This window comes from Vipera berus (assembly GCF_964194415.1).
Source record: "Vipera berus genome assembly, chromosome: 1".
Taxonomy (NCBI): Eukaryota; Metazoa; Chordata; class Lepidosauria; order Squamata; family Viperidae; genus Vipera; species Vipera berus.
The window spans coordinates 279,874,338-279,888,041 of record NC_138202.1 but is presented as its reverse complement, the minus strand read 5'-3'; the positions used below and the strand labels follow the sequence as shown (position 1 = coordinate 279,888,041).

The following is a 13,704-nucleotide window of genomic DNA, read 5'->3' as shown; positions in this document are numbered from 1 at the left end:
TAGCAAGAACAACCACCCAATGTTGTACAGAAAATTGTCCTTGCTCTTTAAAGGTTTGATAGATTTTGAAAATACCTGGCTTAAACTAATAGGATTTAATTTTGCCTTGCAGCTGCATCTGTACTTCAGTAATTATACATTATTTGAATAAGCCAGCAAAACAGGCACTATAAAAGGTATACTCAAGAAAGTAAAATTGAATCCTTTCATCAAGAAAATTATATTCCTTATTAAATGCAACACACCGTGCAATGTGTTTTGTACTTATCCGCTGTTGCTGGACTATTTATGTCCTTGGTTCACAATTTGTCAGACCCAGAGGTAGTCAAAGATGTTGGTTTCCAAAATTGTAAATTATTTTCTACTTTCCATTTAGCTCTCTATAGCATTATATTTTTTAACTGAGTTTTCTTCTATTGCATTGGTTCTTTGGGAATTTCAAAACATTGTCTTGGGGAAAAAATGTTTTTCTCTTTCCATCCAGTTGGCAATAGTCAATACAAAACTGCCATACAAATGTCCTCCTGCTTCCTCCATGCAGTATTTCAAATTATGTTTGTACATAAGTTCTTGGTGCTAGTGGTTTCTTTAGGTACCTTAACACATAGTTAAAGAGCAGCAATTTAAAGATGTTTAAAGGATTTTGTGTTATGCTTTATGAGTTGTGCATTATATATATATATATATATATATATATATATATATATATATATATATATATATATATATACGTATATATATACTGTATATATATACTGTATATATATACTGTATATATATACTGTATATATATATATATATATATATATCTGTATATATACTGTATATATACTGTATATATACTGTATATATACTGTATATATATGCATACATATACACTGTGTATATGTGTATTTATACACATATAGACTTATGCATACATATACATATACACATATACATGCGTACATAATACCTTCTCTCTTTCTCTCTCTCTTTGTTTGTGTGTGTCTGTGTCTGTGTGTGTGTATGATTGCCAGCTTCTTAATGACATCAGAGACCTAGAACTAGAAGATCTAGATTTGTCTTCCACAGCCTGATTTAAGGCTGACGTTTGAGAATTCCCAGCCTGGGAATTTGGCAAAACCTGGCTCTTGCCAATACTAACATGTTTGGAGACAGCAGACTAAAATTAATGTACAATAGATTTCAGTAAAAATTGTTCTCTTTACCACATTGTTATTTTGAGGAACATTTGGATGGTAGCAATTACTCCACTCCAATCAAATACTTACTGCATGCAATATGGAAGTTCCAAGAGCCTGTCTCTTGTCCGTTCATTTTTCTCCTTTAATGAAGAAGAGATAATTGCACAGAATGAATAGAAGTACAAATGGACTTTTTCTCTCAGCTGATATCCGAAGAGCTACCTATACATCTTGTACAAAAATAGTGTGGCATTCTTTCTAACCATTCTTAATGGGTATCCTCCTTTTCTACTGACATTAGTGATTTATCTACTGCCTCAAACTTCACTTAGACTTAGATAAAGAGAGGACATGAAGTGCAGATATGTAATCCTCCTTTTATCTCTTCTTCAATATTGTAGGAATTCTACTTTAAATGTGGAGCACACCCAACCTCTGACAGTGAGACATCTGTGCCGCTGAACCTCATTACAACAAATACTCGGTACATCTCATGTATAACCTGTACAGATGTTAGGTAAGTCAGCTTGAAGAATGCTGATGGGTAGTCTTGGCAATACAGGAACCAGATCTTTTCCTTTTATTGTATCTTTTCCTTTGTCATTCTGCTGAAATGGATGTTAGATTCCCCCCCCAATTAACTCCTTAGCTTCCATAATGGACGTTAGAATATTGATTCTAAAACTGAACAAACTGTTTCATATTTTGTTTTCTTATTCAGTTGATTAGAATGAAAACATGGAAATCATATTCCACGTATGGAAAGACAAAAGACTAAAAGGTTTTAAGAAGAAAACATCTCTTTTTATATTTTCTACATTTCCTATCACATTACAGTAGTAATGATTTCCTACTGTTATTGCCTTGCCCTTTTTTTATTGCAAATGATGATGATGATGAAGTTGGAAGGGACCTTGGAGGTCATCTAGTCCAACCCCCTGCTCAGGCAGGAAACCCTATACCATTTCAGACAAATGGCTGTCCAGTCTTTTCTTAAAAACGTCCACTGTTGGAGCATTCACCACTTCTGGAGGCAGGTTGTTCCACTGGTTAATTGTTCTAACTGTCAGGAAGTTTCTCCTTAGTTCTAGGTTGCTTCTCTCCTTGATTAGTTTCCATCCTACTATTGAACAGGTCTTTTTTGCTCTTCTTGCTCATAAGAGTGAATGAGCAAAACAGAAATGCATAGAGCTTAAACAATGTTCAATAATGATGTTCAAGCATAAGAACTGCATCTCATTTGTTTAAGACATAAAGAAAATTCATAATCTCTTCCTTTTTATACTGCAAAATAATGAAAGTTTCATACACACACACACACACACACACACACACACATACATACACACACATATACATAACTCTTAGATGACTATTCTAAAACTGCCTTCTGCAAGTCTTCCTCAAAAAGAAATGACAATAGTGGTCCCATAGTTGTTCCAGGGTCTTGTTTATAGAATTTGCCAGTCCACTGGATACAACTGGTATTTATAAGTGGTTTGCAGTACTTTTGCTAGGAAAACTATATGGATGTGTTCCTGGAGTCAACAGGAGTCAAACTCAACTCAAAGGCACTTTAGTGGTGGGATTCAGCCAGTTCGCACCACTTCGCCAGGACCAGTAGCTAATTTTTTGTTGCCCAGGCCCAGAATGGACTTCCAGAAGTGGCATCCACACAGAGAACCAGTTCACATATCTGAATCCCATCACTGCTTGTCATTATCAACATTCCCGGTTAGTGGAGCAGTAGAACACTCTCAGTGAAACTTGGGTAAATGTTCATTTTGAATTATCCTCACCAATATTTAATCATTAACATTTAATAAAAGTAGTAAAAATAATCCAATATTTGAGGGGCTGCCACAAAGAAGAGGGGGAGATGTCAACCTATTTTCCAAAGCATCAGAAGGCAAGACAAGAAGCAATGGATGGAAGCTAATCAAAGAGAGAAGCAACCTAAAAGTAAGGAGAAAGTTCCTAACAGTGAGAACAATTAACCAGCCTTCAGAGGTTGTGGGTGCTTCATCACTGGAGATTTTTAAGAAGAGACTGGCTAGCCATTTGTCTTAAATGGTACAGGGCAGGGCTGGCCGGTTGCATCATGCAGAGGCCGCGCCCACCCCAGCTCCGGCAATGCGAAAAAAGTCATGATACGTCACGACACATCACGTGACGCAGCAAGTTTGATACCCGTGGTATAGGGTCTCCTCCTTGAGCAGGGGGATGGACTAGAAAACCTCCAAGGTCCCTTCCAACTCTGTTAAACCAGAAGAAATATGATTAACATTAAAGAGAAATGAGCAAAGTATGCATCATCATCTTTTAAAACAATACCTAAAACATTTCATGGAAAAATAATGTCCTAGAAGGAGTTATTCCAATAAAATGTGGATGAAGTATTCTAGATTTCTCTCTAATGAAGTTCATAAACTTGTCAGGAATAAAATTACATGGATAATAAAACTCTGTAACATTTTCCCATGTAGACACTTAAGAGATTCACTTAAAAAGTGAGATTATGCTATTTGTTCCTTACTTGTAATATTCATCCAAACTAGCTCATAAAATGCAGCACAACAAACTGCTAGAGAAGTGATTCCCCCTCTCTTATTTCTTATTGTGGCTTCCTTCTCTACATATTTGAATTGGTCATAACGTTCAACATTTTTTTTCATTGCCCTCCTGTCCTAAATTTCCTTTACCATAATTGCCATTTCAGCAAGTAGTGAGTGGCATTTGACATAGATGGTTTACGAATGCTTGTAATACTGAACTCATGAGAAATAGAACTGTGACAGTTTCAGAAAATGGTGAATCTGTTGAAACAGGCATTTTCCTCCTTCATGTTGTTACTCATAAAAATAAATGAAAATGGAATTACAATATAATTCTCATGGCCATTTCCAAAATGTATGTGCTTTTCCATTTTTCTTCCCAAACGTGTTATGCTTCCATCAAGAAGCTTTTTAATGTAATGTTTTTTGGCATTCTTTTCCCAATATTTTCATTTGCTATTGATGAAAAAAGGGGTTAGGGTGATATAACTCATATCTGATAAACTGCTCGGGATACCTATATAAATATTTATAGTAGCTTCACCTGGCTTACATTTTACAAAATTAAAAATGTCAAATAAGAGTATTTTTATTTTAAAAAAGAGTATTTTTATTTTTCAAAATAAGAGGGTTATTGATAAACCTAGGAAGAAAGAATTTGTTTATGAGGAAAAGGTGAATCCTCAAAAAGGTGTATGAACTTTGAAGATAAACAGATGTTATTCTTTTTCCAATTTAGCCGTAACACAATGTAGACCATTAAATTATTACTGCCTTAAATGTCTATTGACAGTAGTTAGGTGCAGAAAGTAAGCCTTACTGATCATTTAAAGATTAGTCAGTTTTGAAAAGAATAATGAGATTTTTTGTCATTTCACTAATATCTGAGAGTTATAAGACTGTGATTTATCTTTTTTATCATTTATCTTTGAGCTATTCCATGCAGAACCTGGATTGCTTGCTGTATCCATTAGGTCTGAAATGCCACCCAAATCCAGTTGGCTCAGAGTAGCACAGGCACCAGTCATGATAAGGTTGCAAGTAGTTTTTCAGTAATTCTCTTGGGAATTACTATCTTACTCTAACAGGAGGGTAGGCTCTTGCCGCCATGAGGAAGACTCTGTGGCCTATTTATTATATACATATACCGGTAATAAATAGCGAAATGTTTCTATGATCAGGCAGGGTATGAATAAACAGCCTTTTTTTTCTTCAACAAAGGTTTATTGCATAAACCACAACCAGCAGTGTTTATACCAGATGCTAAACTGTATTATTCATCATTTATGAACTACAACTGAATGAGTTCACCCAGTACACCTAAGTAAAGCAAGCTAAAACACTAGTTTAATGTGTTGCATCAACCTAGCCAGTAATACTCCAGATTGACAAAGCTAAAGTAGTTACTGCCACTGAACTCTACAGTGGTCCATTAAAATCCCATGAAGTAAAATAAACTACAACCATGTTATAAAACAATATAACCATCCTAATGTTTATGTGGTGTTCTTTCCCTATGTTTCCATTACAAATAGGCAGGGCGTGTTATACACATGCATAGCAAGAAAAGGACACAAAAGACAGATTCTAATGTTTTTATAATGTACTTACCAGATCATTCCCCCCCACACATACACATCTGCTTCCAAGAACAAAACAAAACCCACTCAACTTGATCTTAACCAGAACAATATATCAATTGACCATATGCAACACAAAGGTCTGCAATAGTGGCAAATATTTGTAGCTTGGGTGTAGGATGAGGGTGAAGGTTCATTCTCCAAGCTTGAGGGTTGGTTTCCGAACATTTCATTACCAGGGTAGGTAATGTCTTCAGGGAAGTTTAGGGGATATCTGTGTCAGAGTTCTACTTATATAAAGGCTTCAGGTATGGGAGTGTCAAGTGAGGGTCTTGTGACGGGCCAGGTGTGAGTCATCAGAGAGAGACTCATTTCCACATACCATTACAGCAGCTGTGCCATGTAGAAATCTTGCTGATAAGCAATACCAGATACTGTAGCCTATCGATTGAACTGGGAATGAAGATTTATAGCTGTCTGGCAGGCAATCTTGTGCGTAATCAAGAAAATGTACTTACTTATTCTGTGATCAGAAAAAGTGATTTCTAGGACAGCGGCCTAAACAACTAAGGATCAGGTTTATGGAAAATGTAACATTTCACAGCTATTATAGGAGAAACCCTTTCAATTTCCAGCACTGCAGTGTCAATTTTTGTGGACTATACTGTGATGGCAAACAAATCCCTGCGAAGCCTCTTCAACCTTATTATGAGCAGGGCCTTTCTGTGAGAGGATTCATGCAGATGGTGTAAATGTCAGGCGAAGATATGAAAGACAATTTGCTGTCAATTTGCTGAGAGGAAATGGTGACTCAGAGCTGATATTATCAGCATGGTTCTCTATGGAGTCTTTAACAATAAAATATATCTATAAATGGATATATACTTCTTTTTTCGCAAACTGAGCAAGGGACACAACACTCCAATGCTTCCATCTCATCTTCATACTGTAGTTGTCCCCTTTCTCCAGCATGTGGGTCTACAGGTCATTCCCAACTTACAATAGTTCATTTCGTGACTGTTCAAAGCTACAGCCACATTGAAAAAAGTGACTTATGACCATTTTTCACATGACAGTTGCAACATCCCTATGGTCAAATGATCAAAATTCAGATAATTGGCAACTGACTCATATTTACAACAATTGCAGCATCCTGGGATTTTGTGATCACCTTTTGCAACCTTCTGACAAGCAAAGTCAGATTCACTCAATAAGCATGTTACTAACTTAACAATGGCAGTGATTCACTTAACAACTGTGGCAAGAAAGATTGTAAAATGGAGCAAAACTCACTTAACAAATATCTGTCTTAACAACAGAATATTTGGGTTCAATTGTGATCATAATTTGACGGCTACCTCTATACACATCATTTGGCATCTGTGCTCCTCTTTCTTGGCAACATTTCAAAATCATAAATGATGTATTTCACAACTATTACTGATTGAGACAATGGATTCAGAAAACATAAATGCCCTTTTATAATTAAATATTGTTACACTGCTGTCTCTTTTCTTTTAGTTATTTTTTTTCTGGTCCTAAGATATAGACCCCACATATGTCACATCACATTTATTCTTATAATCCTTAATCTACTGGGTGTTAATGGAGGATTGTTACCTTTTATGCTATTCTCCTTTTGAACCTCTCAAGGAAAAGTTCATGCTAGGGAATGCATAAAACAAAAGGTATTTTGTGTTGAGGCTGCAATTTTGAAATGACTGGAGTATTTTAGTTATAGGAAACAATGGTAACTGATACACCCCAAAAGAGAGGGTGGAATAGGAGTTCATACTGAGTAGTTTAATTTAGTATCTGTTATTTAAAATGTATTGCCTTCTTCTCAGTTAGCGGTCTTTTCAGGTTTTTTTTTTATTAAACCCCACACACCGATGTCCCACAATTTTAGCACGATGAAAGCACAGATTTGGCATGGTTTTTTGTTTGTTATAATGAAGTCTTCTTTCTGTTCCTTTTTGCTGTTTGGTAACTGCTGTGTATTAAAAAAAATGGGAGACTACTGATATTTTATTAAATACATGATTAACATTGACATTACCAAAAACAAGACACAAGAGAGTTCACAAAATTCACACATACATTCCAAAGCTGAACAAATCAACCAAAAGAATCACTGCATTTTTAAATGCTTCCTGAAGCTCAATATCAACTGCATACAGGAGTACCTGTACATCAGAGCTTAAGAAATTAATCAAACTCAGCATCATTAGAGATGAGACTAGGCGGTCATGGAATTGGCAAGCAGGTGTAGACCTAGGTAGAACAAGTGCAACAGAAACTGGAAAAAGAAGATGGTGTACAAGAACTGGTATGTGTGGAAGATCAATGAAAATTGGCAGAAGTATGTCACTGCAAGAAAGCTATTTCAGGGGGGGAAAATCAAATCATTACTGGGTCTTAGATGAACAACTGGACACAAAGGAATGTGAGAAAAACAACTATTGACTTGTTAAAATGTATACCAAGATGACCAAAGACATTGAACACTACATGCGTGTTAAACACAAAGTGGACATCAATTGGCAGCAGCACTTTGACAAAATCTCTAACGTTGAATATCTATACCTGCCAATTCCTGATGGCTTGGCTAACACTGGCCCAATCACACATTAAGAGGCTACAAAAGCTTTCAGTGACATGAAGAATTCAAGAGCACCTGGCCCAGACAATATCTAAAACTTGAAAGAACTTTGTGGAATAGTAGCTATCTGGCTGACAAACTTCATCAATGCCATTGCGGGCTCTGGCCATGTGCCAGCTGAATGGGCCCTGAGAATCACTATGGACCATTCCATCTCCTGTCACACACAGTGAAAATTTTCATCCAGCACCTCTGTGAAATTGTTAAAATTAGTATCAAACAGTGTCAAAGGCTTCGGTACCACCAACACCATTTTTTGTGGTTCTCATGCTATAGAGAAGCATAGAGAATTTGAAAAGAAACATCACAATCACAAAACACAAAACTGAATATTCTAAATATTCTAAGTATTTCAGGCATTTTTGCTGAATATTTCGGCTCAGTGCCTGAAATATTTAGAATATTTAGATTGAAAATGCTCAGAACAGCCAAATTCCTTTCGGCTTGAAATAAAACAATCTCCAAAAACAAGAACTACAAAAGCCGTTTGGTTTAGAAGTTCTGACTGCTGATCAGACTGTTTTGTATATTCCTGCCTTCATGGAAATGCCAGACGGTTTACCATCTGAAGCCAAAGCACTTGTGAATTGTTGGCGTGATAGCAAAGCAATGAAAAGTTGAATAGAATATTGTTCAACTGATATGAATATCGCAGACCATTTCACTAAGGTCCAAAGTGCTGTTAAACACAAGGCTAGTTGTGAAAAGATTGGCCTAAGATTATAAGAAGTTATATATTATCCTACCCAAAGGGGAGAATGTTAGGCATATGGTTATAGCCTACCTGGTTGGGTTGGAAATATATAAACCATGATGTTATAACCTTAAGGTGCTAATTGGCCAATGGCTGTGTAAGTTTTTCCAACGGCCATAAGAGGGAGCTAGAAACATGGCTTCTCTCTCTCTCTTTGCTCTCATTGTTTTTGCGCTTGGTTTACTACTGTGTTAAACCTTAGGAACTGTGTACTTGACCTTCAGACCGGTAAGAAGACATTGTATTTTGGTTACTCCCTGGACTGTTGCTGTTGCTTATCTGTGAATGACCTGGACTGTTTATTCGGATTGTGTTTTTGATTTTACACCTAATAGTAAAGTATTTTTTCTGTTTATCACAACTCAGTGTATCTGTGTGGTTACTGTGTGACTCTTACTATTCTCAGTACGCTTTTGCCTGTGCAGGTTCTTGATAACTCAAGAAGCACTTTGCACAACAATTTTCTTTTTTGCTAACAGTAACATAGCCAATATTATCCAGAAAGATTTGCCTCATAATCTGTTCTGGTAAAAATGAACAACGTTTCCCAATAATGGAATAATTATTTCAAATTATGTTTGCTTATTAATGTTAACTATTGACCATAGTTCTTCTAACAATAAGCAGGAGGACAAGAAAAACAAAAAAAGCTCTTTAAACCAACTCTTGATGTGTTGACAGTATTTAAGACATTTAGCTTCCCTTTTCTATTCAGAACAGGCTCATTATTGCAAACAATATTGTGAGTGGTTGTGAATGCCAGTTGCCATATATATTTTTTTGCCTTAACAATTTATGAAGCTCTTTAAAGAGCTGTTCGTTTAAAAAGTTTGTAGTGCCATGTTTCTGAAGTGTCTTTGTTTTACAAGAGTGATATTCATGTGATGGTTTGGTTGATCCTTGCTAGAGAACTGCCAGCCAGCTGACTATACCGTTGCAGAACAGTGATCTAGTGCCAGTCATGGGCTGGTTGGATAGATGTTAAATAGAGGAATAGCAGAAGTCCTTTAGCAGCCTTAGAGCAGATGAATAGAGAACTTGAATTCAGCCTGAGGATTACATTCCATCTGTGTCATTTTCTTAGTGTACTTAGGGTAACTCTGGATAATTCCAAAATCTGAATAGTATTGGCAAAACTGATTAATTTAGCAGCCTATTTCACTGGGGCATTTTGAGAGTGAAGAGAAGAAAAATGTAAAGCATTCTGCAATGTAAATCTTTTATAAATATGAATAGCAGTTAAAAGTACCAAAGCATGTAGGAAATGCCTATAATTCTGAGAAAACGGTTGTAAGCTGCTTTCCCCTTCTCTCAATCCCACTACTATTGACATCCTCTCATTAGTTGTTGCCAGGCTCTGAAAATCAGCTCCATCCTGTAACATGGCCAGTCTGCAAATCAGTCTATATTTTTAAAACGGTAGTCAGTTGCAATGTAATGAAATAATAGATATTTGTAATATTAGGTTAAACCATAGACTAGAAGCTTGTTTATGCAAATATTTATATTTGTTTCAATAGTGATGCCCCAGTTTCTTCCTAGTTGCTTGTGGTTTCTACCTGTGGGATTATTTAACTCTGTCAAGACTCACAGAATGAATAGATGAAACCTCAGCACCATAGCTGTCAAGTTGAATGATAACTTTGAACACTTGCATAACAGGTACTGAAAATCACATACACACATATACACATAAATATATAGGATGAAAGTATAGGCAAACAACCCCCTATAGCAATGTTTCTCAACCTCAGCAACTTTAAGATAGGTAGACTTCAATTCCGAGAATTCCCCATGTTGTTGTTAGCTGCAAAGTCGTGTCCGACCCATCGCCAACCCTATGGACAACGTTCCTCCAGGCCTTCCTGTCCTCTACCATCTTCTGGGGTCCATTTAAACTCATGCCTACTGCTTCAGTGACTCCATCCAGCCACCTCATTCTCTGTCATCCCCTTCTTCTATTGCCCTCAATCTTTCCCAGCATTAGGCTCTTCTCCAGTGAGTCCTTCCTTCTCATTAGGTGGCCAAAGTATTTGAGTTTTAGCTTCAGGATCTGGCCTTCTAAAGAGCAGTCAGGGTTGATCTCCTCTAGGACTGACCGGTTTGATTGCCTTGCAGTCCAAGGGACTCGCAGGAGTCTTCTCCAGCACCATGCTTATCCACAAATCTTAAAGTTGCTGAAGTTGAGAAACGCTGGCCTGTTAAGAACTGAACTGAACTGAAGAAGCTTCTTGGATGAGAAGCAAAACATTTTCTATGGGGGAAAAATAAAGAAACTCCAGTTGCCTTTTGTAAAAGCATCTCTGGGATAACCATGATCGGGATGATCAAGAATCCCGATAGATACTGCCCTACTAAATAATTTCTACTGTTTGTTGAATAGGTAGCTACACTCATATGACCCATCTTTGTCATCTCAGGACTTGATTTTATGAAACAATGATTATTTTCTAAAACACTTTTAGAAACAATTCAAGAGCTAAAACAATAAGCACCCCACACACAGCAGTCAGTTGGTAATAATGGAAAACACTCTGCTCCTGCAAGGAAAGGTACCCAATTTTTGTCAAATCTGCTACCTGCTGCAGTCTTCTGTATGCATTTTAATACTGTCCCAGAAGTTCCCCTACCTCAGAATTAGCTAGAGTTCCGGTAGCTTTCTGTTTGCTTGTTTCAAACAATATCAAGTACCATATCCAACTACTCTATTGAGTGAAATTACATTTTTTCTTGTTTTCTTTACTCAATTATCAAGTGCAATAAGCAGCTCTGGATGTGCAGTCTTCATCCGGAATAGTGTATATATATAGCACTTCTTTTTTTAAAATTCCATTTATATCCCGCCCTTCTCCGAAGACTCAGGGCGGCTTACAATTTAAAGCACAAATCAATGTGCTTAGCAATCACACTTGTGACCATTGTCCCGAAAATTACTTTAACCGTAGGTAAAAGTAAAGGTTCCCCTGCACATGCGTGCTAGTTGTTTCCGACTCTAGGGGCCGGTGCTCATCTCTGTTTCAAAGCCGAAGAGCCAGCGCTTGTCCGAGGACGTCTCCGTGGTCATGTGGCCGGCATGACTAGACGCCTAAATATGTGTATTTTGAAAGAATGACAAAAATCCACATATTCCATAAACAGAATGAATAGTAACAAAAACGACTGCCCACTGTATTTTTAAAAATTGCTTACAAATTATTTATTTGTTTAGAGATTCATCCGGCTACCAATCTTACATGCCATTACTCTGTTATCAGAGCAACACTGATAAGAACATATAACAAAAACTGATATCCCCCCCAGACTCTTCTTGCCCTAAAACAACAGCCCCCCAATACATTGAAAACACAATCGCTTGGTTCTAGCCTCACCCTGCCCAGCATAAGCAAATTCAAACATAATCTCTGTTTTGTCTCAGTTCATATTTGAGCATCTATTTAGAAAAGGACATCTTTTTTTTCCTAGCAAAATACTAGGCAAAATGCTGAGCAAAGAGCAAAATCCTGAATAACATCCAGGGCACAGGCAATGGCACGCCAGTTTCATATTGTTGCCAAGAAACTGACCTGAATATATGCATAAAGTCAGGCTTGTAATAACTTTTGTCTTCTGACAATGTGAGCAGTGATGGCTGAGATGCACTTATGTTTTCTAATCTATCTTTGTTCTAACCCTTGAAAGGAGAATATTTAAAATAGCTATAGAATTTGATTGGAGTCTTAAAAAAGAAATAATGGCTCAGAGAAATAACATAGAATATAAGAAAATAGATTTTTTTTTCCCGCTACGGGGGCAGAGGAGAAAATGGCTCTTGGGTCTCTTATTTGCTTCTCTTTCAGTCGGTTGAGTTTTTTGTTTTGGTTTTTGAAAGGAGGGGGAGAGGAAAATTAAGAGGAAGGAAACTGGAAGGAAATGAGTATTGGTAGAATGAAAATTGCAATACTTGGGGGATAGACTAATAGCACCCATATTTTTTTGCAATTTCATTGTCGTGCAGATGGGAAGCCTGTAGAGAAAAATAGTGTGTGTGTGTGTGTGTGTGTGTGTGTGTGTGTGTGTGTGTGTATTTTTATATATAAAAAAAAATTATTGTAAGCAGATGCAGTATGGAATAATTTTAAATAAACAAAAAGCTACATAGTTTGTTTTTTCAAGTTAAATATGCATGATATTTTATGCTGGTTTATACTGTATCTGACTTTGAGATTATTTTGTAAGGAAAAGGGGCTAAAGTTATCAATTGCAATATTTTGAAACAATTATGTATTTATAAGGTAAAGGTAAAGGTTCCCCCGCACATGCGTGCTAGTCGTTTCCGACTCTAGGGGCCGGTGCTCATCTCCGTTTCAAAGCCGAAGAGCCAGCGCTTGTCCGAGGACGTCTCCGTGGTCATGTGGCCGGCATGACTAGACACCAAAGGCGCACGGAACGCTGTTACCTTCCCACCGGAGCGGTCCCTATTTTTCTACTTGCATTTTTACGTGCTTTCGAACTGCTAGGTTGGCAGAAGCTGGGACGAGTAACAGGCGCTCACTCTGTTACGCGGCACTCGGGATTCGACCCGCCAAACTGCCGACCTTCTGATCGACAAGCTCAGCGTCCTAACCCACTGAGCCACCGCGTCCCTAAAGGTAAAGGTTCCCCCGCACATGCGTGCTAGTCGTTTCCGACTCTAGGGGCCGGTGCTCATCTTCGTTTCAAAGCCGAAGAGCCAGCGCTTGTCCGAGGACGTCTCCGTGGTCATGTGGCCGGCATGACTAGGCGCCAAAGGCACACGGAACGCTGTTACCTTCCCACCGTAGTGGTCCCTATTTTTCTACTTGCATTTTTCTGTGCTTTCGAACTGCTAGGTTGGCAGAAGCTGGGACGAGTAACAGGCGCTCACTCTGCTACACGGCACTCGGGATTCGACCCGCCAAACTGCTGACCTTCCGATCGACAAGCTCAGCGTCCTAACCCACTGAGCCAC

The 13,704-nt window shown here is 37.7% G+C and overlaps 1 protein-coding gene across 2 annotated transcripts in view; it reads left to right on the top strand.

The window, feature by feature from the left end:
* The window catches only part of PRKN (parkin RBR E3 ubiquitin protein ligase), a 740,731-nt gene that overhangs the window by 386,811 nt on the left and 340,216 nt on the right, over positions 1 to 13,704 (top strand). For both annotated transcript variants that reach the window (XM_081314791.1, XM_081314790.1), the window contains one exon: positions 1,589 to 1,704. In XM_081314791.1, the coding sequence (XP_081170917.1) occupies positions 1,589 to 1,704 (116 nt within the window). The remainder of the gene's footprint in view (positions 1 to 1,588; positions 1,705 to 13,704) is intronic.